General features: G+C 37.8%; 5 protein-coding genes and 1 pseudogene across 9 annotated transcripts; 2 read left to right on the forward strand and 4 right to left on the reverse strand.

Annotated features, from left to right (window-relative positions):
* The first annotated feature begins 1,042 nt into the window (after positions 1–1,042).
* Positions 1,043–6,359, forward strand: LOC109131777 (nonsense-mediated mRNA decay factor SMG7-like). Of its 4 annotated transcripts, none has more exons than XM_087462250.1 (8): positions 1,043–1,440; positions 2,048–2,104; positions 2,342–2,947; positions 3,036–3,158; positions 3,278–3,492; positions 3,575–5,659; positions 5,747–5,824; positions 5,924–6,359. In XM_087462250.1, the coding sequence occupies exons 2-6, from the start codon at positions 2,048–2,050 to the stop codon at positions 5,634–5,636; spliced, it is 3,063 nt and encodes a 1,020-aa protein (XP_087318376.1). In that variant the 5' UTR covers positions 1,043–1,440; the 3' UTR covers positions 5,637–5,659; positions 5,747–5,824; positions 5,924–6,359. The 4 variants fall into 4 exon arrangements, with proteins under 4 accessions (XP_087318376.1, XP_087318378.1, XP_087318377.1 ...); XM_087462252.1 differs by having other exon boundaries at positions 1,095–1,440; positions 5,930–6,359; XM_087462251.1 differs by having other exon boundaries at positions 1,181–1,431.
* Positions 6,360–6,512: 153 nt separating this feature from the next.
* Positions 6,513–8,706, reverse strand: LOC104706265 (ABC transporter G family member 23). Its single transcript, XM_010422440.3, has one exon. It carries the CDS (start codon positions 8,587–8,589, stop codon positions 6,694–6,696), a length of 1,896 nt encoding a protein of 631 aa, XP_010420742.1. The 5' UTR covers positions 8,590–8,706; the 3' UTR covers positions 6,513–6,693.
* Positions 8,707–9,767: 1,061 nt separating this feature from the next.
* LOC147939685 (uncharacterized) lies at positions 9,768–10,178 on the reverse strand. Its single transcript, XM_087460986.1, has one exon. It carries the CDS (start codon positions 10,176–10,178, stop codon positions 9,768–9,770), a length of 411 nt encoding a protein of 136 aa, XP_087317112.1.
* A 3,119-nt stretch (positions 10,179–13,297) lies between these two features.
* LOC104770301 (PH, RCC1 and FYVE domains-containing protein 1) lies at positions 13,298–19,336 on the reverse strand. 2 transcript variants are annotated; one of them, XM_087462198.1, is made up of 10 exons: positions 18,728–19,336; positions 18,166–18,252; positions 17,870–17,959; positions 17,291–17,371; positions 16,977–17,171; positions 16,821–16,906; positions 14,780–16,721; positions 14,328–14,474; positions 13,859–14,241; positions 13,298–13,751 (listed from the first exon to the last, which is right to left on the reverse strand). In XM_087462198.1, the coding sequence occupies exons 1-10, from the start codon at positions 18,806–18,808 to the stop codon at positions 13,616–13,618; spliced, it is 3,228 nt and encodes a 1,075-aa protein (XP_087318324.1). In that variant the 5' UTR covers positions 18,809–19,336; the 3' UTR covers positions 13,298–13,615. The 2 variants fall into 2 exon arrangements, with proteins under 2 accessions (XP_087318324.1, XP_087318323.1); XM_087462197.1 differs by having other exon boundaries at positions 14,780–16,906.
* A 630-nt stretch (positions 19,337–19,966) lies between these two features.
* LOC104706267 (uncharacterized) lies at positions 19,967–22,243 on the forward strand. Its single transcript, XM_010422442.3, has 4 exons — positions 19,967–20,548; positions 20,923–21,056; positions 21,299–21,403; positions 21,569–22,243. Exons 1-4 carry the CDS (start codon positions 20,474–20,476, stop codon positions 22,017–22,019), a joined length of 765 nt encoding a protein of 254 aa, XP_010420744.1. The 5' UTR covers positions 19,967–20,473; the 3' UTR covers positions 22,020–22,243.
* A 590-nt stretch (positions 22,244–22,833) lies between these two features.
* Positions 22,834–23,987, reverse strand: LOC147939686 (uncharacterized; annotated as a pseudogene).
* Between the last annotated feature and the right edge of the window lie 798 nt (positions 23,988–24,785).

The raw sequence follows: 24,785 nt of genomic DNA on the forward strand, positions 1-24,785 counted from the left end.
GTTGTATGTGAGAGTTGAAACTTGAAAGTTGAATAATCTTCTCCATTGTTTGACGACCTCCTCAGCATTGGTTGATATGGTTGTATGAAAGTTGAATAACCTTCTTCTTTATTTGACATCTCATAAAAGTATGAGAAGTTGACAAGTGCCAGCCCAATTTTTAATTCTAAACATAAACTAGCTTTTAATATAGTTTTTTCTTTGGTCTATTTTTTCTATATAATTAAAATCAATTAACCATAAAATCCTAAAAAATAGATCTTAAAAAAAGGAAAAAAATCTTAAGAAAAATACATCAAAGAAATCATAAAAGCAAAAATATCAAATTTACATTAAGGCCTTGAATGATTGTAGATTTTGGTTTTATTTTTTTCAAAAATTCACTTTATAGCAAATCAAGATTATGAGAAAAGTGATTTTACTAAAAGTGGGAATCTAGATTTTAATGGTTTTTGTTAATTTTCAAAGAAAATCTATATAACATTATTTTTTCTCTTTCTAAAGTAACTTAATTTTTTTTATTCCTTTTTATTTTATTTTTTTATGTTTTTAAAAAAGTATTAACACAAAAACTAAAAAACAAAAACCAAAAACCAAAATTATAATCCTTAAAAACTTGCAAACATTCATGGCCTAATAGTGAATTCTAAAATATTACATTTTTTTTTTTTTTGAGTTGCAAGAGGCCTTAAAAGTTTAAGTGTATTAGGCCCATACACGCGCTATGAAAATTAGTTTTCTCAGTTCGATAATTGATGCCCATTTATAGTAAATACAAAATTATCAGATTATATATTTAAACACGTGATATTAAAAGTAATCAACCTTGCCAAATTTTGAATTTCTTTTTAAAAATATGAAAAACGCGTGTATCGCATAGATATTCGTTTCTAATAGTTTCTTTTTTTATCGTCTAATATACATACAACCATAACTTACTGTAAATAAATCATTCAGGACGAACGAATCTAATCGCTGCAACAGTTAGACAATGAACAGTTTTTACAAACACTAAACAGAGAAGAGTTCTACTATTTTCATAGTAGTTTATAATGTATCTTTTAAAACAAGAAAGTAATCATTCCTAAAATTTTGACTGCCCAAAAAGAAAAAGAAAAAAGCTCTCTAGAAATATTGATATGGGGGAGAGACTGAGAAAAGAAAAGAAAACACTAAGACGGTGTCGTGTCGTTCAAAGCCGACGAGGCAATCTTGGGACAATCCTCTTCTCTCTCTTTTTTTTTTTTTTATAATATAAATTCACTGTTTCTCTCTCTCTCTAACCTTCACCTTCTATTTTTTTTTTTTTTTTTCTTCTCTCTCTCGCAACAACAACAACAAAAAAACCCTAGTTTCTCTCTCCTTTCACCGATTTTTTTTTTTTTTCTCTCCTTCCGATGCTTGTGCTCGCATAGCCAATTCGCAGATCTGGTAATTCCGGTTAGGTTTCTTCCCTCTTAATCCTCTCTCAACAAGAATTCGATTTTGCTTTTTTCTTTTTCTTTTTCTTTTCTTCTTATCGTGTGGTTTGGTTTTAATACATTAAAAATCTTAGGGAATAGGGTTTTCTTTGTTGTTGTTGTTGTGATTGTTCCCTTTTGATTTCGTTTCTCGATTTTTGTGGATCATAGTTTATTGGGCTAAAAGGATTCTGTGACAAGGACCTCAAGAGGGGTTCTTTATTATGTTTGTATAGATTACTTGCTTACTCTTCGAATTGTTATTATCTCCGTTTGATCACTGGCACAATCGTTTTTATCTCAATTCATGGTTTGACTTGAATAGGTTATCGTCGTGATTGCTGATTAGAGAGGCATGTATGTTTTGACTTGTTTGTTTTGTTTAGAATTGAGCTCCTTTAGATGATTGGTTTTGTTTAAGCTCCTTGTCTTGTTTGGCTATTTTGATTTTTCTTTTTCGTTTTTCTTCTTTAGTTTGTGTTAGAGTAAGTACATATAAGCATAGGTTTTATAGGCTTCTATCCCTAGCTTAAAATTACATAAGCAGGTTTAGATATGAAATAACACTGACTAATTTGATGTTGCAGATGGATAAAACTACTGCTTCCTCCTCAAGGGAGCGAGCCAAGTCCTTATTTGATAAGGTTCTCTCTCTCTCTCTCTCTCTCTCTCTCTCTCTCTACTTGAATTTATTTTACTCTCTAAATATTAATCATCCTTGTTTTTGGAGTAATTTAATATAGTCTTAGGGTGCTATACCGGGTCTTCTTTGTTTACTTTGTTGGGGTTGTATAAGGCCGTTTTGTCTCTTCACTTGAGCCTATATCTTTGTATTATTTGGGGTCTACAGTATTAGTAATAATATATGCATACTTTTGCAGACTGTTGTGTTAGAAAACAAGCGTTGGAAGGCTGTTCAGGATCGAAATCCGTTTGACCCTGATTTGTGGCAGCAAATTCGTGAGAATTACGAAGCAATACTTTTTGAAGATCATGCCTTTTCCGAGCAGCACAACATTGAAATTATACTGTGGCAGCTGCATTACAAACGGATTGAAAATATTAGAGGACACATCAATGCTTTCTTGAATTCTAGTAGCTCGAGCGCGGCACACAATGTCAAGGGTCCTTCTAGACTCGATCAAATTGCAAAACTGAAGCTGCAGTTCAGGACATTACTTTCAGAAGCAACTGGGTTTTACCATGATTTGATCTCAAAAATTAGATCCAAGTATGGCCTTCCCTTGGGTTATTTTTCTGAGGATCAAGCGAGTCAAAACATGGCTGATAAAGATGGAAAGAAGTTAGCAGAAGTTAAAAAAGGCTTGGTATCTTGTCACCGTTGCTTAATATACCTTGGTGATCTGGCTCGGTATAAAGGATTGTATGGGGAGGGGGATTCCAAGAACAGAGAGTATGCTGCTGCTTCAAGTTACTATTTGCAAGCAGCTTCTCTATGGCCAGGCAGTGGAAACCCACATCATCAGGTTATTTTTCCCTCTTTCTCATGTCATTTTTTTTGTAGGTACAACTATGTGGTACAGTTTGTCTGATTATATTATCTTCATGTCTCAGCTTGCTATCATTGCTTCTTATTCGTCGGATGAGTTTGCATTAACATATCGTTACTTCCGGAGTTTGGCTGTGGAGAGTCCTTTCCCAACTGCCCGTGATAACTTGATTGTTGCTTTTGAAAAGGTTAACTATCAAGTTTCTGATTCTTTATTATGTTTGTGGCTTGGCGTTCGAGTGATTGTTCTTCCATTTTCTTAGTATCTGAATATAATGTCTCTTTCCCTCTTTGTATGGTTGAGCAGAATCGTCAGACTTATATCCGATTGTTTGTGGCTTCTAAAGACACATCTAAGAGGCCGACTGGTAAAGGAAGAGGTAAAGGTGAAGATACTTCATCTAAAGATGCTAACTTGGTAGCTGGTCCTGAGAAGGATCAAGTAACAAGTGCAAAGGAGATGCTCAAAGCATTTTGCATTAGATTTGTTCGTCTCAACGGGATTCTTTTTACCCGAACAAGGTAAATATTCTGAAATTATTTTGTTCTAGACTCTGTTGCTTGTTCTGCTAGTGGTATTATATGTGTCACTTGTCTTTGACAGCCTGGAGACGTTCTTAGATGTGCTTACCTCTACTAGCAGCAGTTTACGAGAGGTAATTTCTTCGGGCTCAATGGAAGAGCTGAGTTTGGGAATAGACGCCAGTGACAGCGCACTTTTCATTGTCAGACTCGTGGCAATCATGATATTTAGCGTCCATAACTCAAAGAAAGAGACGGAAGGTCAGTCGTATGCAGATATTGTACAGCGTGTGGAGCCTGCCAGAAACTCTTTAACAGCTAGTTTTGAGTTGCTTGGACATATAGTAGAGCAGTGTGTGCAACTGCGTGATCCTTCGGCAAGTTACTTCCTTCCAGGGGTCTTAGTTTTTGTTGAATGGTTGGCCTGCTGTCCTGACATTGCTCTAGGAAGTGATCCGGACGACAGACAAACTACTGTAAGAAATAGATTTTGGAACCAGTGTGTTACCTTCTTCAATCAGATCTTATCTCTTGGACCTCTGTTTATTGATGATGTTGAAGACGAGACTTGCTTTTCAAACATGAGCTTGTATGATGAAAGAGAAACTGAAAATCGACTTGCACTATGGGAGGACTATGAACTAAGAGGATTTTTGCCACTGCTTCCAGCTCAGACTATTCTCGACTTCTCACGGAAACATTCCTTTGGAACTGAAGGTCCCAAGGAAAAGAAAGCTCGTATAAAGAGGATCCTAGCAGCAGGAAAAGCTTTGACCAGTGTGATCAAAGTTGATCAAAATCATGTGTATTATGATTCTAAGAAGAAGAAGTTTCTTGTTGGTGGAAAACCGTCAGATGACTTGCTGGATTCTCATTCAAGCCCACCTAAAGCTGATGCTTTGCAAGATAACCAAGTAATGGTGAAGCATAACTCACCAGTGATGCAGCAAGATCAACAGATTTGTATGGGTGAGGAGGATGATGATGAAGTAATTGTTTTCAAGCCTCTAGTTACTGAAAAGAGGAAAGAGGCTTCTGACCAAATGTATGTTTCTAATGGAGGCTTTAGGAAACCTGATCAAGTTGCCACTACGGAGAACTTAAAACCTTTGAGTGGTTTGGATTCAGCTTTTCATGAAAATCAATTTCTGCAAGCTAGAGGTAATGCGAGTATTCAAGTGCCGGCATCTATTGGTTCCAACCTTTTGGGACTCCTTCAGGCGTCAACCCAGTCTCAGGCTTCGCATTTGCAACAAGTTCAGACACAGGCAGTGAATCCTCAGGCAGCCCAATCATTAGCTGCTGCACGACTTCAGCCAATGCAATCACAGGTCGCACAACTTCAACCACTGCCATCACGGGTTGTGCACTTTCAACAAACTCAAGCTCCGCTTTCACATGTTTCATTGGTCCAATCACAATCTGCTTCTCTTGGTGGTGGTACCAAGTGGTTACCAGAAGAAGCTGCTTCTCTTGCTAGTAGCCAATCTAGTTTTGCTCAGATGGGTAATGGTCATGTGATGAGAAATGAGATACAAGGAAATCATGGGGTTTCCTATCACCCTGCACACTCATTACCGGTCCATCAATCGTACAATGTCAATGGTATGGGTGGTATGCCATCTCAGTCACGAACTTCTGAAGCTGTGTTTCCACCCAAAAGTGAAACTGTTTCATCATCTGGAGTTATTGCTGATGGTCTGGGCGTCCAATCTTCATTAGCAAGAAAAAATCCAATCAGTAGAGCCTTTAGGCATCTTGGCCCTCCGCCTGGGTTTAACACTGTCCCCTCTAAGCTGCAGAAGGAGCCAGTACCTGGTTCTGACATGTCCGGGAACAATCTAGCGGTTGATGATTACAGATGGTTGGATGGATACGAAACTCAATCTTCTCGAGGCGCTGGACTCAACAGTTCTTTGAATTATGCTTCTAAATCGGAACAAATGGGTACCAGCAATGGAATGAACGGGGCTGCTAATTTCCCGTTCCCTGGGAAACAAATTCCAACATCACAGGTCCAAGCAGATTTTCCTTATTTTCAGAACCCTCAGAAAGACAGCTTTGTGAACCAAAATCATCAATCAGCCCAACTCCCTGAGCAATATCAAGGACAGTCGACTTGGTTGAGTCGTCACTTTGTGTGAGATCGGAATGGAAGAGTAACACGGTAAGAGAAAACATAAAGCTGCTTTGCATTATTACGTGCTTTGTAAACTTTCTTATGGTGTTGATCTAGGTAATTGGAATGATTCAGGTTAGTGTTGTTCTGTTAAAGTCTCTAGTTGGAGTCTTTGTGGCCTTGGCTTCTTGTGGGGCACTTCCTACCTGACAGGTTTGTTATTCTTCTTATTTGTACTTGAGCTAGTCTTGCAATTCGTTGTTACACATGTTTGAGGGACTCATACAAATCACCATTGTTTATTGATGATAGATTCAGGACTCAGCTTATGTTGGTGAAAGAGATGTGTGGTTACAAGAAAGAATGTATGGTTCTGTGGAAATGATAGGAGTAAAGTGCCTTTCTCGTGCTACTTGAGGTGGAGATGTTAGACCTTATGAATAAGAAAGGAAACGTACCTTGTGGCTCGCTCTCGATATCTGAAGCAGTTGATGGCTGTTTTGCCCTGTTAATCCTTTTTTTTTTCTTTTGTCTTTCTTTTGGCGTATGAATGTTGTTAGCTGTCCGTCCTCTTGCAGCTATGTTTCTCTCTTGGATTGTTTTGCTTTGCTTTTCCTCAGCTTGGTTCTATGTCTGTCTCAAACTTTTCTCTGTTTTGCTGTGTCAGTCTTAAGTGGAACCATCATCATAAGGTGTGCGAGACCTTTGCAATTGGTAATGAATAAAAAGGGACATGTGTTAAATGAAACATGATTTGTTTTTGAAAACATTTGAAATGCTTGTCCTTCCTGAGTATGTGAGACGCTTTTACAAACCAATCATATAAGAGTACCTATCCTTGTTGAAAATCTAAAGTTTACTACTCCCAAGTAAAAAGAGCATAGAACAGAACTTGAACACATACATAAGTTTAGCTTTCTTTGCATTTGAAACCTGTAATATGCCAGTTTTGCCTACAAATTGTTCTTGACCAAACCCATGTCAGAAACTGTCAAAGAAGTAGTATACATATCTGAAAGACTGTTAAAACTGTATCTTTGGACACGATATACAGTAAATAAATGCATTGTACAGTGAAATCATTAATGGGTTGACTTGGAAGCCTTTCTGAGTAGAATCCCCCAGCAGAGGATTCGATAAAACACGAAGAAGGCAAGCATGATCCCGACATTGATCCACCTCGTGTCCTTGTCAAGCCCTCTCTTCTTCAACACATCCTCTCCGGTCATCAAGCAGCCCGAGTCCCCACCAGAGAAGCACTCTGTTCGCATGCTCCAGTACTCGTTCACCACCATCGACTCCAGCGGGTAACGGTACAGCGACACGTAGTACATGAACATCCATGGTTTAGGGATCTTCTCTTTGGGGATAAAGTATCCGGAGAAGAGAAAGAAAGCTCCAAGAACGGTGCAGATGAGCGAGTTTCCGGAGATGAAGTCAGGAGAAACTGCGCTGAGGAAGAGCACCAGAGAACTAGCCATGAGGATGATGAGCCAGACGCAGAGGACGAAGAAGGAGAAGGCTTCCATCGACGGGTTTAGGCCAACGATCCAGTAGACTGGGATGGAGAAGAGGAGAGATACAACAAAGAGGAACGGTACGAAGGCAATAGTGTTGGCGATCATGTAGGATGAGATCCTGTATGATCCACGAGACGATTCTTTCATCAGGACGCGACGCTCACGGAGGTAAATGGGAAGTGCTTCGACTGTTGAAGAGAGGAGGAAGCTTAAGCTGAAAGCGAATAGACCAAGCCGCTCGGCTACGCCTTCTTCGTCACGCTTGAGCCTCGTGTAGACGCTTCCTAGACCTAATCCAGCTACAACCGCTTGCATCGTTCGCGCCAGAAATAGTTGCTTTGTTCTGTAGATGATCTTGCAAAACCTCGAACAGAGATATGAGATCTCGGTGACGTCAAGGACACGCAACTCTTGTTTCTTTGCGGTAATCACATCGTTTTCGTTGTTTTCAGGCCAGATGGATGCTGATTCTATGGCGGTTACCGAGTCTGGCTTCGAATCTCTCAAGGACTCAACTATCTCCATGGCGAATTCTATCGGATTCAGCTGTTCTGGAATCTGAAACCCTAGTTTCGCTATCGAGTCCTCGAGATGTTCAAGACTCCCAAAGTGAATAACCGATCCGCGGGAGAGAATCAAGTAATCGGAGATGTAATCAAGTATACGATAGCTAGGCTGATGGATGGAGAAGAGGACAGTTCTCTGTTTGGATTTAGCCATAGTAGCCAAAAGCTCAACGACCTGAAGCGAGTTTCGACTATCCAAACCGGAGGTTGGTTCGTCAAGAAGCAGAATGGGTGGGTCACGGATCATCTCAACGGCTATAGAGACTCTCTTCCGCTCTCCGCCCGAGACGCCACGATCCTCTTCGTCTCCTTCTCCAACGAAGCTGTCTTGGACAAGAACAAGACCTAGATCACTCAACAAGCTCTCAACTCTTTCTTCTCTTTCCTTAGCCGTTGAATCTCTCAAACTGAATTTGGCGCTATACATTAACGTCTCTTTCACGGTAAGCAGAGGCAGCAGATCATCGTCCTGCGGTACAAACCCGCACACCCTGCGTAGCTGATTGTAGTCAGTGATTTTACGATTGTTTATCAAAATCCCGGAAGATGGATCCAGTGCCTTGTGGTTTACTCTTCCTGATATGATCTTCAAAAGGGTGGATTTTCCTGTTCCACTCGGTCCAACCACGGCCAGGATTTTAGAGGACTCAGCAGCTAATGACACAGAGTTGAGTATTGGGGTGTGATGGATGGTGTAGGAGAGGTTAGTGACGGTTAAGGAGTAGCGGTCAGGGGTTGGGAGTGGTGAAGATGAAAATGAAGAGGAGGCTGAGGAGAACTCATCAGGAGAGTTTGATGCTGAGAAAAGTATGATGGAGTCTTCTTCGCGGCGGTTTGTAGCCATAGCAGAAGGGTGGAAGCAGGACGCCATGGTATGAGTATTCTTCTTCATCTCAAAATGTCTAATAATGCATTTTATCTATGGAGTAAACATTTTTTTCAGAACTGGTCGACCAAACAAAAGAAACTAAGTGTTTAGTGGTAGGCAGAGGTTGGTGTAACTCTTCAAAACCTGTGTATCTAATTTTATTTGGTTGGTCATTAATTGTTTGATATTTGATGAGTTGAGCGTATGTAAGTAAGATATTTATATTTTTGAATAGCCTTTATATGTAAAACGGTAATAGTGGTTGACCAGGAAAAAATGGAATTTGGTGTATCAAACAAAAAAAGGTAACGTGTTACATTCATTACTAAAATGTACTTCTAAGTTCTTATTGTATAAATATGATCATTTGTAAAATATCCTACTATATTAATTGAAAAATATAAATATGAAACTAATCTTATAAAGTGTAAAAAATTATATTGTCATGACATTATGTCATAAGGCAAATGTTTATTTTTTAAAATATAATTTTAATATTGGACTAATACAATCTTTTAAATAATTATTAATTTCCAAAAAAAATATTTTCTCTCTCGTTAATTACGGAATCGTCAATTATGGAAGATAATTACTAATTAATTTAAAAAAAATGTAAATCAATAATAATGTTTTTAAAAGTAAGACTTTATATATAACTATCCAAATTATTATTTTAATAACTATATTTAGAAGATTTTGTTAAGACATTAAATTATGATTCTCTATCATTTTTTAATTCATTTACAAATTGGTTTGAATTATCATATATACATATGATAAATAAATATGTAAATTTTTTTCTGCATATGTTGTGATTTAAATTTTTTAAAAACGAAGATATATTACTCAATCTATTAAGAAAAAAATGTGTTTTAATGTTCCATATCGGTGGGTTTGGTAAGACTAAATTTATGTGGTTGATAAATTAATAAATTTTATTTGCTCACTATTAGAATATAATAATTAATACTTTTAAATATAAATAATTATGCAAATACAACAAACAATATAAAATGGTAAAATACATCAAACAAATTAAAATACTATAATAATCTAAAACAATTAGTATTTAAAAAGATATATGTAAATTTACCAAATAATTACAATATTAAAAGTAAATACTCTCTCAAACAAAATAACTTTTTAAACAAATATAACAATAATTTTTATTTATTTTTTTTTTTTTAACACTGAAAACTTTATTAATTGCTTGCAGAAGCAGAATAGTCACAATGTAAGTTGGGAATGATAAATGCTGGAACATAAAAGTAATAGTGAACATTTGCATTGTTTGGTATGACTGCTCTCGCCAACATATCTGCACATTTGTTGCTTTCCCTTGGTACCCAACTGAATTTGACATTTTCAAATTTTGATCTCCATTTCTTCACATCTCTGATCCAATTGATAACTGAGAAGTTTTTGGTTTTTCCTTGTAACAGGTTGAAGATCTCTTTGTTATCCCCTTCTAGATGGATGTTCTTGATACCTTTAATATGTGAATGTTGCATTGCCATTATCAGTGCTTGAAATTCACTCTCTAATGGATTGGTTGTGCATTTCCCTTTCGCATGACCAGACCCAACATAAAAGCCTTCAACATGAAGATCCATCCAGCTTTTGACTTTGTTTCGTGATTGATAAAGGAAGCATCATAGTTGCACTTCATCCATCCTTCTTCTGGCGTCTGCCAATGTGTTGTGATTCTGAATCGTGAGTTTACTTGATATGATGGTGGTTGAAGAGATGTCACAAATGTCTTAGCGTTGATCCATTCACAAGTGTCCTTTTTTGTGTTACGTAGACATGATCTCCAACTGATATTTCTTCGTTAGAAAGTGAGGATGTTTCTATTCTTCCATAGTCTCCATAGAATCCAAAATGGTAACTGTTGGTTTACCTCTGTAACTTATTTCATTGAACTTTGAGTTATAAGCAGTTGCAGCTTGTCTTCTAAACTTTTATGAGGGTCTAATAAGCTGGAAAATGGTATCCCTGAGGCTTTCCAGAGAGCTTGAGCATAAGAACACCCAAAAAATAGATGATTTGATGTTTCGTCATCAAGACAACACCGTCGACATAAAGACTGATTACTTATATGTCAATATTTCAATTGGGCTCCTGTTGCTAGTGCTCCAGATAGTAATCGTCAAAAGAATACTTAATCTTTGGGGCTATTTTTAATTTCCAGACTGCAGCCTTGAGTGTAGGATTACCTAGAGGAGGATATGTTGTTCCGAAGAATGTGTTGAGAGCCAATAAGCTGATTTGACTGTATGGATACCATTCCTTGTATAGTGCCATCCTATTAGATCTTCCTGTGCTTCATCACATATTTTGATTGCCAAGACTGTATTAACGTCAGTTTCCTGAATTACTGCTTTTATCTTTTCTTCATTCCACCAAGTTCTTTCTGTATTCATTAACTCTGTAACCCTCAAATTTTCCGTTGTATCAAAATTATTCTTTGGTTGTGGTGCCCGCAGTGGGTTTAGTGGTAACCAAGGATCTTCCCATGTACTGATCTTTGTTCCATCTCCAATAACGTACCGTAGTCCTGTCTTCAAAATATCTCGTCCATGAATGATAGATTTCCATATGTAGGATGATTTTGCTTTGTCAGTGGCATTGAGAATGTTGGTATCTCCAAAGTACCTTGCTTTTAAAACCTTTGCCATCATACACTGGGGGTTTTGTAATATCCTCCATGCAAGTTTGCTGAGAAAAGTACTGTTAAAATGTTCTAGATCTCTGAATCCTAAGCCCCCTTCCTTTTTTGGTAAACTCAATCTGTTCCATGCAAACCAGTGCATACCTCTCGTATCATCATCTGATCCCCACCAATATCTTGCCAATATGCTGTTTATTTCCTCACAAATCTCTTTTGGGAGTTTATATATGTTCATGGAGAAAATTGGCATAGCAAGAGCTATTGATTTCAGGAGTACCTCTTTCCCACCCGGTGATAGAAATTGTTTGTTCCAGCCTTGTGTTCTGTCTTTTACCTTTTCCAAAATAAACTGGAACATCTCTGATTTTTTCTTTGTAAACTCTTCTGGCAAACCTAAATATTTTCCTGCTCCATCATTGTGTATCCCCATAATTCTTCGTATTCTTCTTTTAACTTGTGGCTTGACTCTGCTTCCAAAGGTGATGGATGATTTCCTGAGATTGATGGCTTGTCCCGAAGCTTTTTCATAAGTTGTGAAGATCATTTTCAAGGCCTTGCACGATTTATCATTGGCTAAAGTGAAGAACAGAGAATCATCAGCAAATAATAAGTGAGTTATAACTGGTCCACTGTTGCTGATTTTTATTATTATATTATAATTTTTGGAGAAAATATTGATTTGTGTTTTATAGCACTTGATATCTTCTAGTTTCACTGTAAATAAGTTGACAGGTTTTAATATGGAACTTGTCAAATAAAATAAAGAAAAAATGTCAAAACTTAAAACAACAGCATTTTAGTTTTAATGGAATCTATTAACATATAAATTATAATCTATATTAACATTTTTGAAGTACATTTGTGTTATGCCCTTTTACTTTTGTTTATTTAAAAAGTTATTTACAACATTAACCCCTAAAAAATTTCCAAAACTAACATTACTACAGATTTTGTTTCCTAAATATTTTACATATCATTCCAACTAAATAAATAACAGTAATCAATATAGAAACAGAAACTATCATATATTTAACCATACATTCTGTTGTGTTCTAAAGATATTATATATCTGAATCATTCGCAAACAAAGAAAACAACAATTTGATTCCAATTTTGTTTTCCAAAACCTGTGAGATTTGATTATTAACGTAAGAAAAACTTCGATTGACATTTATTTAAATATAATTAACATATATAAACTTAATAAAAATTTTAATGATTACGAATATGTAAAATTAAAAAGTTTAAAATACTATATAATGTGGTTATATAGTAGATGAGTTATAAAGAGAACATGTTAGAATTAATAAAATATTATTAAATTTGTGTTAACACGGGTTAAATCCTCATTTAATTATTTATCAACACTACTAATATTAGAATATTTGACATAAAATCAAGTTAATTTAACTAAGATTGTGTAAAATAATTAAATCATTAGAAAAAATGTGACTTCATCACAGCATAAAAATTACTTATTATGTATTTAGATCCCTTATTTTTTGTTATAATAACTAAAAATCAAAATAGAATCTCAAACACGAAACAAAACAAACTAAATATAACAAACAAATTGTCATTAAGTGTATTGCGGGTTAAAAAAATAATATAAATATTTATCCGCACAACAGCCGGAAAATTTAGTTATTTCTCTATTTACAAAACATCCAATATTTAACAAATAGATACAACAAAAATATAAATTATAATAAAAATTATATGCCTCGGTGTACCACGGGTTAAAATCTAGTAATTATGTGATAATTATACCACTAATTTGTTCCGTCAACTACTTTACAAAACACTTTAATGTTGTACTTATTTGGTAAAGTCAACGAAATTTCTTGATTTAACTAGAAAATAAACAAAAAGTCTGTGATTTTATGTTTTCCTCAATATTTTTTTGTAAGTTCATGTTATTTTCAACATTTTCCCAAAGAAAATAATACTACATTTTAACAATACAATATTAAGATGGATATTCGCTGAGACTCTGATTGAACGAATCTAACTAAAAGTAGATTTGATACAAAAATGGTTGCATTTGAAATAACATTCGTGTGAAGAAATCTCTTGCTTTCTCTTATAACAAACCGCATTCGTGCTTGACAATCTTCTCCAAACCATTAGTGCTGTTTGCATTACAACATTAACTGATAGCATTTATAGAGACAAAGAAAGAAAACAATGTATGCTTATAGAATTTACAAAAGAATTTACAAATGAAAACACCCAAACTATAATGAAACTACTCTCTTGCTTGTTATAAGCCCCCATATAATAATAAACCTATCAAACCTGTGTCGACCAAAAAAGAATGGATGAGTGGGAAACTCAGGTTTTATGTGTTATTTTTGGTGGGGGTAAGGTAAAGAATTTTTAATGAGTCAAGTCTTCACTTCCTACACCCACACTGGATTTGTCAACGACTATGCGTACATTGTATTGTTCGTAAACTCGTCCTCTGTTCTCTGCCCACCACTCTTCTGCTTGTTTCTCGCTAAACCGTTTACGGCTGCAATCAAAATCATCCTCGGATCACGTTCATTCATAACCAACAAAAAAAAAAGAGCATCCAAACATTCCAACTAAACCTCTTAAATAAAAGAAGAACTTTCGTACCTGAAACGGACGCGCTTGAGATCCCTTGCACCTCCCGCCAAGGCTGTGAGAGTGATGTACACACCAGGTTCATCTTGTTCAACCCATTCATTTTCATTACGGGGTTCACTTTCTTTTGATCGTGTGCTGATTCTATTTATTGATTCAGCAGCCTGATTCGCTTGCTGTCGGTAATTTGCACCATCGAAGACAGGCGTGCTTGCCCCGTTAGAGAACATTGAGACAGAGGTTAGGCCATCAGACTCACTTTCTCGATTGTTAGGACGGTTTAAGGTGTTAGAAGAAGGGGCAACGTAATCAGGACTGGAGCCAAATGAATTAAGAGAAGGAGACTTGATACTCCTAGCTGATCCAACAGGAAGTCTTTCAGCCATGTCTTTCAGCTGCATTGATTCATTGAAACAATTAGTAAGTTGCATACATCATTTTAGTACACTTCATCAGCACCGAGTAAGAATTTAGAATTTACTTGAGCGGTAAGTGATTTAATCACTTCTTTTGCTGCCTTGCATCTCGCTGTTTCTTCGTTAGCAATTGCCAATGCCTCCTTTAGCTGTTTGGTTGTTCTTTCCAGTTCAACTTCTTGAAGTTGTGCCTTCCGGGTAAGATTTTCAACCTGTTAAATAGTTTAGTAGTTAATTAGAAAAGGAGTCAAATTGCAACGAATGAGCCGATAAATGTTTTTCACCAACTAAACAAACTAATTCGAGGAGCATAATCACACTCTATCTAGGTACACAAGTAAATAAAAGACCCATTCTTTAATGACTAGAAAGTAAGCAATATGAACCAGAAACACAACTGGACATTTGAAAAGAAAAAAAGCATAATCTCACTGACAATGCATTCTTCCTAATTGTGTGGAAAGTGTAACGAATTATGGAATAAGGAGCAAAAATTGGAGCATGGAAAACAGCTTACTTGAGATCTTAGCATAACCACCTCCTGGCTTAGGTGATCACTGGTTATCTTGGTATCATCCACGAAAATTTTCGGCGTAGTTAATCCTGAAAGAGTGGGAGTTGGCGTTGTTGAGCGCGGTGGGCTAGGACGTCTTGATATTGGTGAAGTTGCCCGAGACGCAATTCGGGAACCAGGAACAGACGCTGAGAAGAACTTCTTTGATGATCCAAAAGTTGGATTAAAAGATTTGGTTATGTTTAGTGAACCCCGGTGAGAGCCTCCACTTGGTATTGGTGAGACACGGCTACTATTGAATTCGTATTTCTTATTTTTCTTGGATCGAGTATCCACTTGCCTCATGGGCTCCAACAATGAGAATCTAGCTAACTGTCCATCTGATCTAGAATCTAATTTCTCATCTCTGTCAATTGCATCTGATCCCTGGTTGACACTTTCTCTTCGACTCAACGAAGAGTGAGATGATGGATCCGTTTCCATGGCCTTTTTCAATTTGTTAAAACACTTGTCACACACTCGATATGGTTTGTTAGGGTTCGGTGCCATACAAGCCTTCAGGGACTTTTTATTAGTGCAAGAATGGCAAAACACAAGTCCACAGTTATAGCAATTGTGCCGCTTTCTCTTGAAATTGAAAGGCTGACGGCAACCTGAACACATGGACTGGTCCATCCCTGATGCCCACTTGTGAAGGCAGACAGCTGCAGTGAAGTTAGAACCACAGGCAATACTTTTCACCTGTTTATCCTTAAGCGACTCTACCAATGTCGGGGAATTTCGGTCATCTGCGTCCCCATGGCCTAGTCTACCATTTGATCCTTTTCCCCAAGTGTAAACCTCAGTCCTTGAAGTTAAAACTGCAACATGATAAGCACCGCAAGCAATCTCTTCGACAAAACTCTTGTGAAGTTTACCTTCAACACGGGCTGGAACCTTTCCATCTGCATGTGGGTTTCCAAGCTGACCATAAACAGGACTGCCCATAGTATAGACATGGCCCGCTGTTGTAAGTGCAACTGTTAGGCTATGTCCACACGCAACTTGACAAAAATTGGGTTCTACAAGAGCTGCAACACAGGTAGGCACAAGTTTTGGTTCTTTGTCGCCGTGACCAAGACGACTCTTGTCACCATCACCCCAAGTAAAGAGCTTTCCCGAGGAGCAGTTACTCGAGCTGGAGCTGCCAACCATGACTTCGACAACTGCGGCTGTGTGCCATACACCACAGGCTGCCCGAACAGTGCGAAGACCTTTCAAGGAGTCTACCTCTCTAGGTATGAAAACACTTTTCTTGTCTCCATGGCCCAAAACACCAAAGGTACCATCACCAAAAGTAAACAACTGCCCAGCAGAAGTCACAACAGCTGTGTGGTAAGGTCCACAAGCGATGGATGATACATGTATCCCTTCCATCAGAAAATTTACTCTTTTGGGGACCCAGTGACTGACTTCATTTCCATGTCCCAGAATACCAAAATCTCCTTTACCCCAGGTATATAAATCCCCTGATAGAGAAACTGCACAACTATGGTATTCACCACATGCTACAAGCTCAATATTTGTGGTGCCGAGTGCATCAATGAGCTTTGGATGTTGAACATTGGAATCTACACCATGGCCAAGCCTACCTTCAGATTCCTCTCCCCAAGAAAAACTTTCTCCTTGTTTTGTCACAAGGACAGCATGTTGTCCACCACAAGCAATATTCTGGACATCAAGTACTATAGTTGACTCTAAAGCTTTTGGCAATAAGGAATCCATTTTTATCTCCAACGAACTTCCGACTCTATGGTTTCCACCACCTAAAACACCGTCGCCTATTCCTTCTCCCCACATAAAAACGTCTCCCAATGCGTCTCCATCATCATGACCAGAACCATGACTTGATGCACTAATCGCACTTGATAGACTAACTCTAAAAGCATCCATACCCATACCTTTCCTGTGACCATGTAGTGTATCAGAGCCTCCAGATGACAAAGAGTGAACTGAAATAGTTGCCGAATCTGAGGGAAAAAAACTTTTCGGAGGAACTGCATACAATGACATATCTGAAAATGCCTTGTCCATGCCATTCTTAGGCGGGCTCTCATATGGACTCTGAAGACGATGGTGATTCGAACCATCCTAAAATGTAAAAGAATATTACCTTAGTTAAGACATGCACAAAATGAAGTGGAATATATCACTCTAGTACCTTCTGGAAACAGTCATTGCTGCTAAATGGAGAATGTAAAGGGGAGCTTCTCCGGGTATATGTTCTCGGACTATTAGCTTCGGATGGCGTCCCATCACTTCTCGATTCAGTCCTCCATTTCCGTTGATGACAACGCGAGATCAAGGCTTTTAAACCACTAAACCACACTTCAGCCTCATCTTTATCCTTGCATATCTATGAATGAAATACAAACCCTAGTTAATGGACTTTCAATAATAATAACAGACATTTTCATGATGGATAATGATTTCATAGAAGAAATTAGTAAGAATTTACTAAAAGGAAAATCTCACCAAATCAAGTGACCTCTCATCGTATATTAGCGAAAAGGATTGATATTCCTTCTCGGGACGTGGATATCTCTGAAAAATAGGCTGCAAGAGAAGCAACATTGCGAGACTTATAAGAAAATCACACTAGATAGGCGAGGCCCAAATATGCAACTTACGACTACAAAAATTGGCTCATGAAAAGATGCATGGAACATAAAAAGTCAAATCAAGACCCACATGCCTCGCTGAATTGAAATGAAATTTTTTTGATGAATCGAAACAAACCTACTATAAGCACCTAGTAATCATTTGAGTTTAAGTTGAAAAATGACTAAGAAAAGAGCCTTGTGCATAACATGCACCACTTGGGACAATTATAAACAACAAATTCAGATCACATTAGGAGGACAATCCCACTCACAAATATGATAGTAGAACTCGGACACAACTAGAAGAGGATACTTCTACGCAGAAATAGAGATCCAACCATTTAAACGCAATGAAATGGACGAGTCTAGTATAACATAATTATTCTGAACATTTTTAATCGCCAGCTCAAGGGAGAATTAAATCACATCATCCTGGGATATCAAAACTTACAGTGCGCTGCCCAGATATGATCCTGGAAACATGGCTTAGCTTCAAATGTTTCTCCTCCTTCCCCGAGAACCATATCAAAACAGATTCATCCTGAAAGTTACAGGACAGACTATTTACTTAGAACACAGAACAACGAGACCATGCACACATCAAGCAGCAGAGATGAAATATATAACAAAACAAAAGGACTCTATAGGCTCATAAGGAATCCTCAGGTACACATGAGAACGGAAAGTTCGATTAACATAATGATGCTCACATAGAATTAAAAGAAAACGGAAAGAACAGAGACTTACATTTGAAAGGCGAAATGGACAGAACTTAGGCTTTCCCCTTCTGCCATACTTAAGCAAATACGCTCCCTTTTTAAGGGCAGTAATAGCCTAAGCAAATTGATAAGAAACTTTTTTCATTAGGAAAGTAGGTGAAATATACATATTGCCAAAGGAGTTATTAAGCTTTTAGATACAATTGTAGGAATCACGAAGAGAAGAAGCATTGGGACACACTAAAATATCAATCATACAAAATGAAAAGAGGACTAAGGAAAGTGACTAAAAAGTCAGCTGATCAATACTATATATTCTGAGAAATTGCACCTTATAGAACTCTAATAAAGCTTGAATCGAGCTTCTAGACTTAAGCATTTAGCTAAAGCACGTCACTAACCTAGGAATTGCTCAAAATTTTAGGACGCAGCAGCTATGAAAATAATCCTACCTTAGAATTCGGCAGAGAGCTTAACTTATATAATAATCTAGCTGGACCTAAAAATTAAGTAGAACGACCAATAATACCTAACCTTAGCAGTGGAATCATAAAAACAAGACCTAAATTGACAAAATTAGCAACACCGACCTGCTCAACATCCCTCGTCACCGCCACTAGACCTGCTCTGCTAAGATCCGACGACGAAGCCATTCGTCCGTTCCTCGACATACAAACAATTAACAAAACGAAGCTCCTCAGAAGGCGCAAACAAAAACCCAACAGCCGAGGTAAACCTTCAACACTAGTCAAGCTCAAAAAGTGGAACAAAATCAATCAAAGAGACGTCGTGCAATGACGGAATCGTATCCGCATCACTATGATCGTTCGATCTTGAATTCAAAATTCGAAAGCTAGAGCAGAGCTTTTCTTCAGCTCGAATTAGATTCAAATCGATCCAAACAGTAAGAAGGACGAGCCGACGATGTTCCAATCAAACATAAGCGAATTCAAATGTGCGTCTCTGTGATTTCAACTCCTCCAGCAAACAAACGGAAGAGAGAGAGAGAGAGATTTGAAGGAATTGAAACGGAGAGAGAGAGAATCTAGAGGCATGGCATGATGATCTCTATCTATCTCTCTATACTCTTACTACTTCGCAGCTTAAAGCGAGAAAAGAGACTCCCAAAAGACAGATTCTGACTAGAGAGAAAAGCAAAGTTTTTTTTTTCTTTTTAATTTTTCCTTGAAATGTTGAATATTTTTTTTTTAGTTATAAATCCTTAATTATGGGATTATACCACTGTGCACTACTTGCCTAACTAATTTAATTACCTCTTTATCCATTTTCATTTTTTGTGTGAATACTGAATAGTAATGTGAAAGGCTTTTTGTGAATATTTTGATTTTTCGGCGAAGCTTTTTTCTATATGTTCCTCTTTTTTCTTTTACTTTTTTTGGTATAACTAAATTGGTTACAGTTCTTTTATGGAGTTTAGAGAATTCAAAGTCCTACCACCTAATTTAAAGGAAGAATGAATTAAAAAAAAAAAAAAACCAAAATTTGATATTTATCTAACCTTGCCTGCCTCTTGCAAGTTGCAACAAGGTTACTAGTTACTACTCTCCCAAACCCTCGGATGATACTAGTCCCAACTCTTTTTTGGCTCTTAGACAACCACCACTGTGAAGCTTCACTAGCGTACATCAGTCTACTTGATTTAGAGAAGGAAATCAAATTAGAGAATCTTTTAATCCATCTTTTCAACAGTTTGCAACGATTCAAATCGCCATTCATCATGTAACAATCTAAACATCGTATTCAAGCCAACATTTAATTAGTACTTTTTTCTTTTCTTGAATTATTTTGAGTTTAGGTCTTTGTCTATCAAACTCAAAGATTTTCTTTTTTTTTTTTTTGGGAGGGGGTTCACTTCCTGTAGTCTATGATGTATTTTTCTTCAAGAATAATAATTACATGTTTTGTAATATATCAATATTACATAAACAAATTACGTATTATGTAATATCGATGTTTTATAATATCTCCTATTTTAGCCAATGTCGCGGGATACTACGTCGTTCTCATTATCCCACCTGTCGCGAGACTAGTAGGTGTTATCAAACTTCAAGAAGGAAGAAGAAGGTTTGGCTTCTTTGTCGTTAATGTACTTTTTTTTTTGTTCTTGAGGTATAATCGAATCATTCTCATCGAATCATCCTCTGTTCCTCTTCCTCCTCCACCACTCTCTCTCTCTCTCTAATCCTCCGTCAGATTAAGGTCTCCTTATTCTCGACGAATAGGTTTCTCGAAGAACATCTCTCTTTCTTATTTCTCGACTACCCAATCTTTTCGTTTCTCTCTACACTGATAAAATTTAATTTACATTCGCCGCCATGAGTTCCGTCGCCGAGATCGTGTCTGAGCAGCAAGTGATCGACGGTATTCAGGAACTGGCTCTGAAAGATCAGGTTTTTTTTTTGCTCTACCCTAATTTAATTTATCTCTGCGAGTCTACAAAATAAAAATATCGATTTGCTTTTGCGGTGGGTCTTGGCTTCGTGAGTTGGAGCTGATTCCATCTGATGATGCTTCTTCTTCTATGTGGAAATGTTAGGGTTTCGTAAAGTTTGGATTTTTTTTTGTGCCTTATTGTGTGTTTGATTTCGAATTAGACGATTAGGGCTCTTCAGGTTTACAATGTGGAGTGGTTTGATTCTTAATTTGCTACTGATGTTCCATGTATTTGATTAACATAACTCTTTAATATGATGTCCTTCGTGGGTTCTTTGTTGTATATGGGAGGTTTTATTCATGGATTTTTTTTTATCTGAACCTTGTTCAGGATAACAAGAAGATCCATGAAGTGATGATCCACGAGCCGAGTTTCGGGAATCACGGTGGCTGTTGTGCTATTTGCTTGAGTGAAATCCCTCTTCAAGAAACTGCTATGGTCAAAGGCTGTGAACATACTTACTGGTATTCTTGTTAGATCTTTTACTGGTTTCTTTCAAGTGATAGATTTATAATATCTTCTTGGGTTTCATTTTTGGTTTAAAAAATTGTAGTCTCTAGTATGAACATATTGTAGAGCTTGGTTATAGGTGTAACCTGTGTACCTCTTGACAACTTTTTATGTTTTGTTTGATTCTATGCCTACCTAGAAACTGACTTTCTCCTTTGGTTTTTTAAAAAGGAATAATTTATTTCTATCTATCCAGTGTGACGTGCATACTTCGTTGGGCGAGTTGCAAAGAGAGTCCTACATGCCCGCAATGTAAGAATCCGTTTGATTTTCTCAGTGTCCACCGGGCTCTCGATGGCAGGTGAGTTTCCTTTTTTATAGATATTGCATCATGTTAGTCCATTTGCTTGATTAGACTCTTTTCTCATTCTTGTTTGGTTATACAATCTGTCGACATGTTCTGGCACTATTGTGATTTTCCATAAGAGTTTGGATCATCTTAATTCTCTGTGTTATTCCAATGCAGCATTGAAGATTTTCTGTTTGAGGAGAGTGTGTGCCTTCTCCTGAGAGCCTCATGGTTTATACCATTGGATGTGATGGAACAGGCGTCCTACAGCTTTGGTTACCATGATGATCTTGACATTCCTTGTGACTACGAGGATGAAGATGATGACCTTGACGAGTTTTATTTGCACGGCGCAAGTCTTCGCATAGGAAACCGGAGATGGGGTGGCAATGGTTTTGTCAGATCCGGGCGTCAAGAAGCCAGACCAGTCCAGAGATACAGTGGTTCTAGTTCCAGTTCCAGTTCTGGGTCATCCTCAAGTGAGCCTAAGGAAAAGCAGGTGAAAACTGCAAGCACAACAGGAAGACGTGCAAAGAGGGCAATGAAGCGTGAAGCTGCTAACAAAGCAGCGGAAGTAACAGCAGCAGCAAAGCACGAGGCACATTTGGTTAGGTTGGGAAGGAAGTGAGTGTGTATCTGTAAATAAACTGCACTCGAAAAGCTTCCCAACTACTTCCATTAATTAGTATCATCTGTACAGCAACTAGTTTTTAATGTTGTGGTAAATTCCGGCCACACCATTGTGTGAGGTGTGGAGTTTGGAATGGTAGAAACGACAAGAAGACCTTGTGACTCTTCGTCTCACAGAGTTTATTCGACTAGGAGTGATATTATATTTCTCTGCACATTTAATCTTTGAGTTTTTATAATCATTGATCGGATGAGAATATAATGTGGCTGTTGATTAACTATTGTGAACACATTTGTCAAGGCTGCGGTGTGATGTGTGAATGAGACAAACTTTACAAGACTTGCAACTTCAGTTCACACTTGGTGATGTAAAGTTCCAAATTAAGCATAAGTGAAAAAATTATACATCTAGTTTCAGAGTAAGATTGCAGTTTGGAGAGTGTTGCAGATGTTGCATTATCAGAGATAGCATCCAATAATGTGGTGGGCATAGAGACCAGAGAGGACCGGTGGGCATAAGCAGAGAGGACCAGCAACCATTCGTCATAGTTCTGCCCAGTTTTTTTTTTTTTTTTTTTTTTTTTTTTGACAATCAAACCCCATATATTAAGTTATCGGAGATGACTTTCTTCGGGAGAGAGCCATTTAGGTACCGACAAGCTTACATAGGAAAAACAGAAACCTCGTGCTCTTGCATATTTCGCAAGTTTATCGGCACGACTATTATCCTCTCGGGAAATATATCTAATACTAAAATTAGCAAATCTATCTCTGAAATGAGTAAAATCCTTCAATTCTGATGAAAAGGTCGGTCAATCCTCGATATTAGACGTCATCCTTAGGATGTCTGAACAATCCGTAGCAAAAAGAGCTTTATCCAAATCCAACACTAATAAGCACTCCATAGCCCAAATAAGGGTATCTAACTCTGCATGTAATGGGGATAAGCTTCTGCGCGATCCTTTTAGCCCCATGTGCAGGATTCTATCACCGATAGACGCAATCCACCCATGTCCACTCCTATCCACCTCTTTATGCCAAGATCCATATATAAAGCATACAAGAGATTCTTGTGGAATTGGGGTCGAAGGTATGCTTGCTTCTACTACCGTTGGTGCTACGTCTCTATTATTTGCTCTTCTCCAAACTTCTTCTTCTTGGATAGCTTTCACCATTGTATCTTGCGGAGACTTAGAGATATTTTCTAACACTTTCTTGTTTCTTGCCTTCCAAATGTACCACATCATCCAAGAAAATGTCCGCAGATTTTGATCAAGTGCACCATAGTCTCTACCGCTCCAATATAGAAAATCAAGGTTGCTATATAGGGAAGATGAGGGAAACACCATAGGATGGGTGGGAATCATTGATAAAGCCCAAACTTGACGTGCTGGGGGATATTCAAATAGCATGTGATTTATAGTTTCCTCTTCCGCTCCACATCTAGGGCAATCTTTATCTCTACCAATATGGTGATAATGCAAGCGTTGGCATGTTGGCAAGCACCCAGTCACACATTGCCACATGAAATGCTTCAGCTTTCGTGATGTTTTTAACTTCCATGCTTGCGCCTTGAGTGTCGTAACTCTAGGTCCCTGAGGAGGGAGGTCGCAAACAGGGCGATAGATAGCTCTCGCGACTTCATATCCAGACTTAATGGTATAATTCCCAGACTTTGTTAGGGTCCACGAATACCCGTCCCTCAAGGCAATCTTGGTTTAATTCCCAAAATAAGAGTAATTTCTTTCGGGGGAAAGAGTTCCCAAAGACGCTCCATTTTCCACTTTTTTGTGTTGAAATCTATCAAGGTGTTAACACAAACCAAGGGATTTCTCTCATTATTTAACCCTTGTGGCGGTCGCGCTGGTGTATCTGGAATCCATAGTTCAGTCCAAATGCACGTGTTGAACCCTGAGTTTATGGTCTTACGGATTCCATACGTGAGAACCTGTTTTGCCGCCAACATGCTCCTCCAACCATATGAAGGTCGATTTGATACTTGTATCTCTAATGGGCTACAATATCTAAAGTATCTTCCTTTAAGAACTCGACTAAGGAGAGAATCTGAATATCTAGCAATCTCCATAATTGCTTTGCCAATAGGGCAAGATTAAATTCTTCTAGTGTTCGAAAGCCTAACCCGCCTTCTGAGAGTTGAGTGCACATTTGCTCCCATGAGATCCAATGTAATCCTTTACTATCTGCTTTATTGCTCCACCAGAAATCGGCAATAGCGCTACTTAATTTTGAACATATAGCTTTTGGTAAGAGAAAACACGACATTACATATGTCGAAATTGCTTGCGCCACTGATTTTATCAGGACTTCCTTGCCTCCTTTGGATAGGGATTTTGAGGTCCATAAGTTTACCCTCTTGTGGAGTTTATCCCTCACGAATGTGAATACTTGTGCCTTTGACCCATGAATCTTCTCGGGTAGACCCAAGTATGTACCCATGCCTCCTTCTTGTGATATCCCAACAATATATTTGATCTTTTCTCGTATATGGGAAGGGACCTCGGTTCCAAACATGATTGAAGATTTGGAAAAGTTAATTCCTTGTCCGGATGCCTCCCCATAAAAGCGGATTATATCGATAATTTTCTTGCATTGATGAGGATCAGCTCTACAAAAGAATAGATTGTCATCTGCAAAAAGTAAGTGGGAAACTCGTGGGCTTGCGTTCGAAATACGTAATCCCTGGATCTTCCCCTCTTTTTCGGCATTCTTAATCTGAGCGATTAGCGCCTCTGTACAAAGTATG

The sequence above is a fragment of the Camelina sativa genome, chromosome 8, assembly GCF_030686135.1.
Source record: "Camelina sativa cultivar CO46 ecotype springtype chromosome 8, ASM3068613v1".
Classification (NCBI taxonomy): Eukaryota; Viridiplantae; Streptophyta; class Magnoliopsida; order Brassicales; family Brassicaceae; genus Camelina; species Camelina sativa.

Excerpts from the sequence above, each read along its gene's own strand:
- LOC109131777 (XM_087462250.1), top strand. The coding sequence starts at position 2,048 with ATGGATAAAACTACTGCTTCCTCCTCAAGGGAGCGAGCCAAGTCCTTA. Across the intron at positions 2,948-3,035 it reads GTGGAAACCCACATCATCAG|CTTGCTATCATTGCTTCTTA; the intron begins GTTATTTTTCCC and ends TTCATGTCTCAG. Across the intron at positions 3,159-3,277 it reads TGATTGTTGCTTTTGAAAAG|AATCGTCAGACTTATATCCG; the intron begins GTTAACTATCAA and ends ATGGTTGAGCAG.
- LOC104706265 (XM_010422440.3), bottom strand. The coding sequence starts at position 8,589 with ATGAAGAAGAATACTCATACCATGGCGTCCTGCTTCCACCCTTCTGCT.
- LOC147939685 (XM_087460986.1), bottom strand. The coding sequence starts at position 10,178 with ATGGATCTTCATGTTGAAGGCTTTTATGTTGGGTCTGGTCATGCGAAA.
- LOC104770301 (XM_087462197.1), bottom strand. The coding sequence starts at position 18,808 with ATGTCGAGGAACGGACGAATGGCTTCGTCGTCGGATCTTAGCAGAGCA. Across the intron at positions 16,907-16,976 it reads GCAATGACTGTTTCCAGAAG|GATGGTTCGAATCACCATCG; the intron begins GTACTAGAGTGA and ends TTTACATTTTAG. Across the intron at positions 14,242-14,327 it reads TTAAATCACTTACCGCTCAA|CTGAAAGACATGGCTGAAAG; the intron begins GTAAATTCTAAA and ends GAATCAATGCAG.
- LOC104706267 (XM_010422442.3), top strand. The coding sequence starts at position 20,474 with ATGAGTTCCGTCGCCGAGATCGTGTCTGAGCAGCAAGTGATCGACGGT. Across the intron at positions 20,549-20,922 it reads AACTGGCTCTGAAAGATCAG|GATAACAAGAAGATCCATGA; the intron begins GTTTTTTTTTTG and ends AACCTTGTTCAG. Across the intron at positions 21,404-21,568 it reads CACCGGGCTCTCGATGGCAG|CATTGAAGATTTTCTGTTTG; the intron begins GTGAGTTTCCTT and ends ATTCCAATGCAG.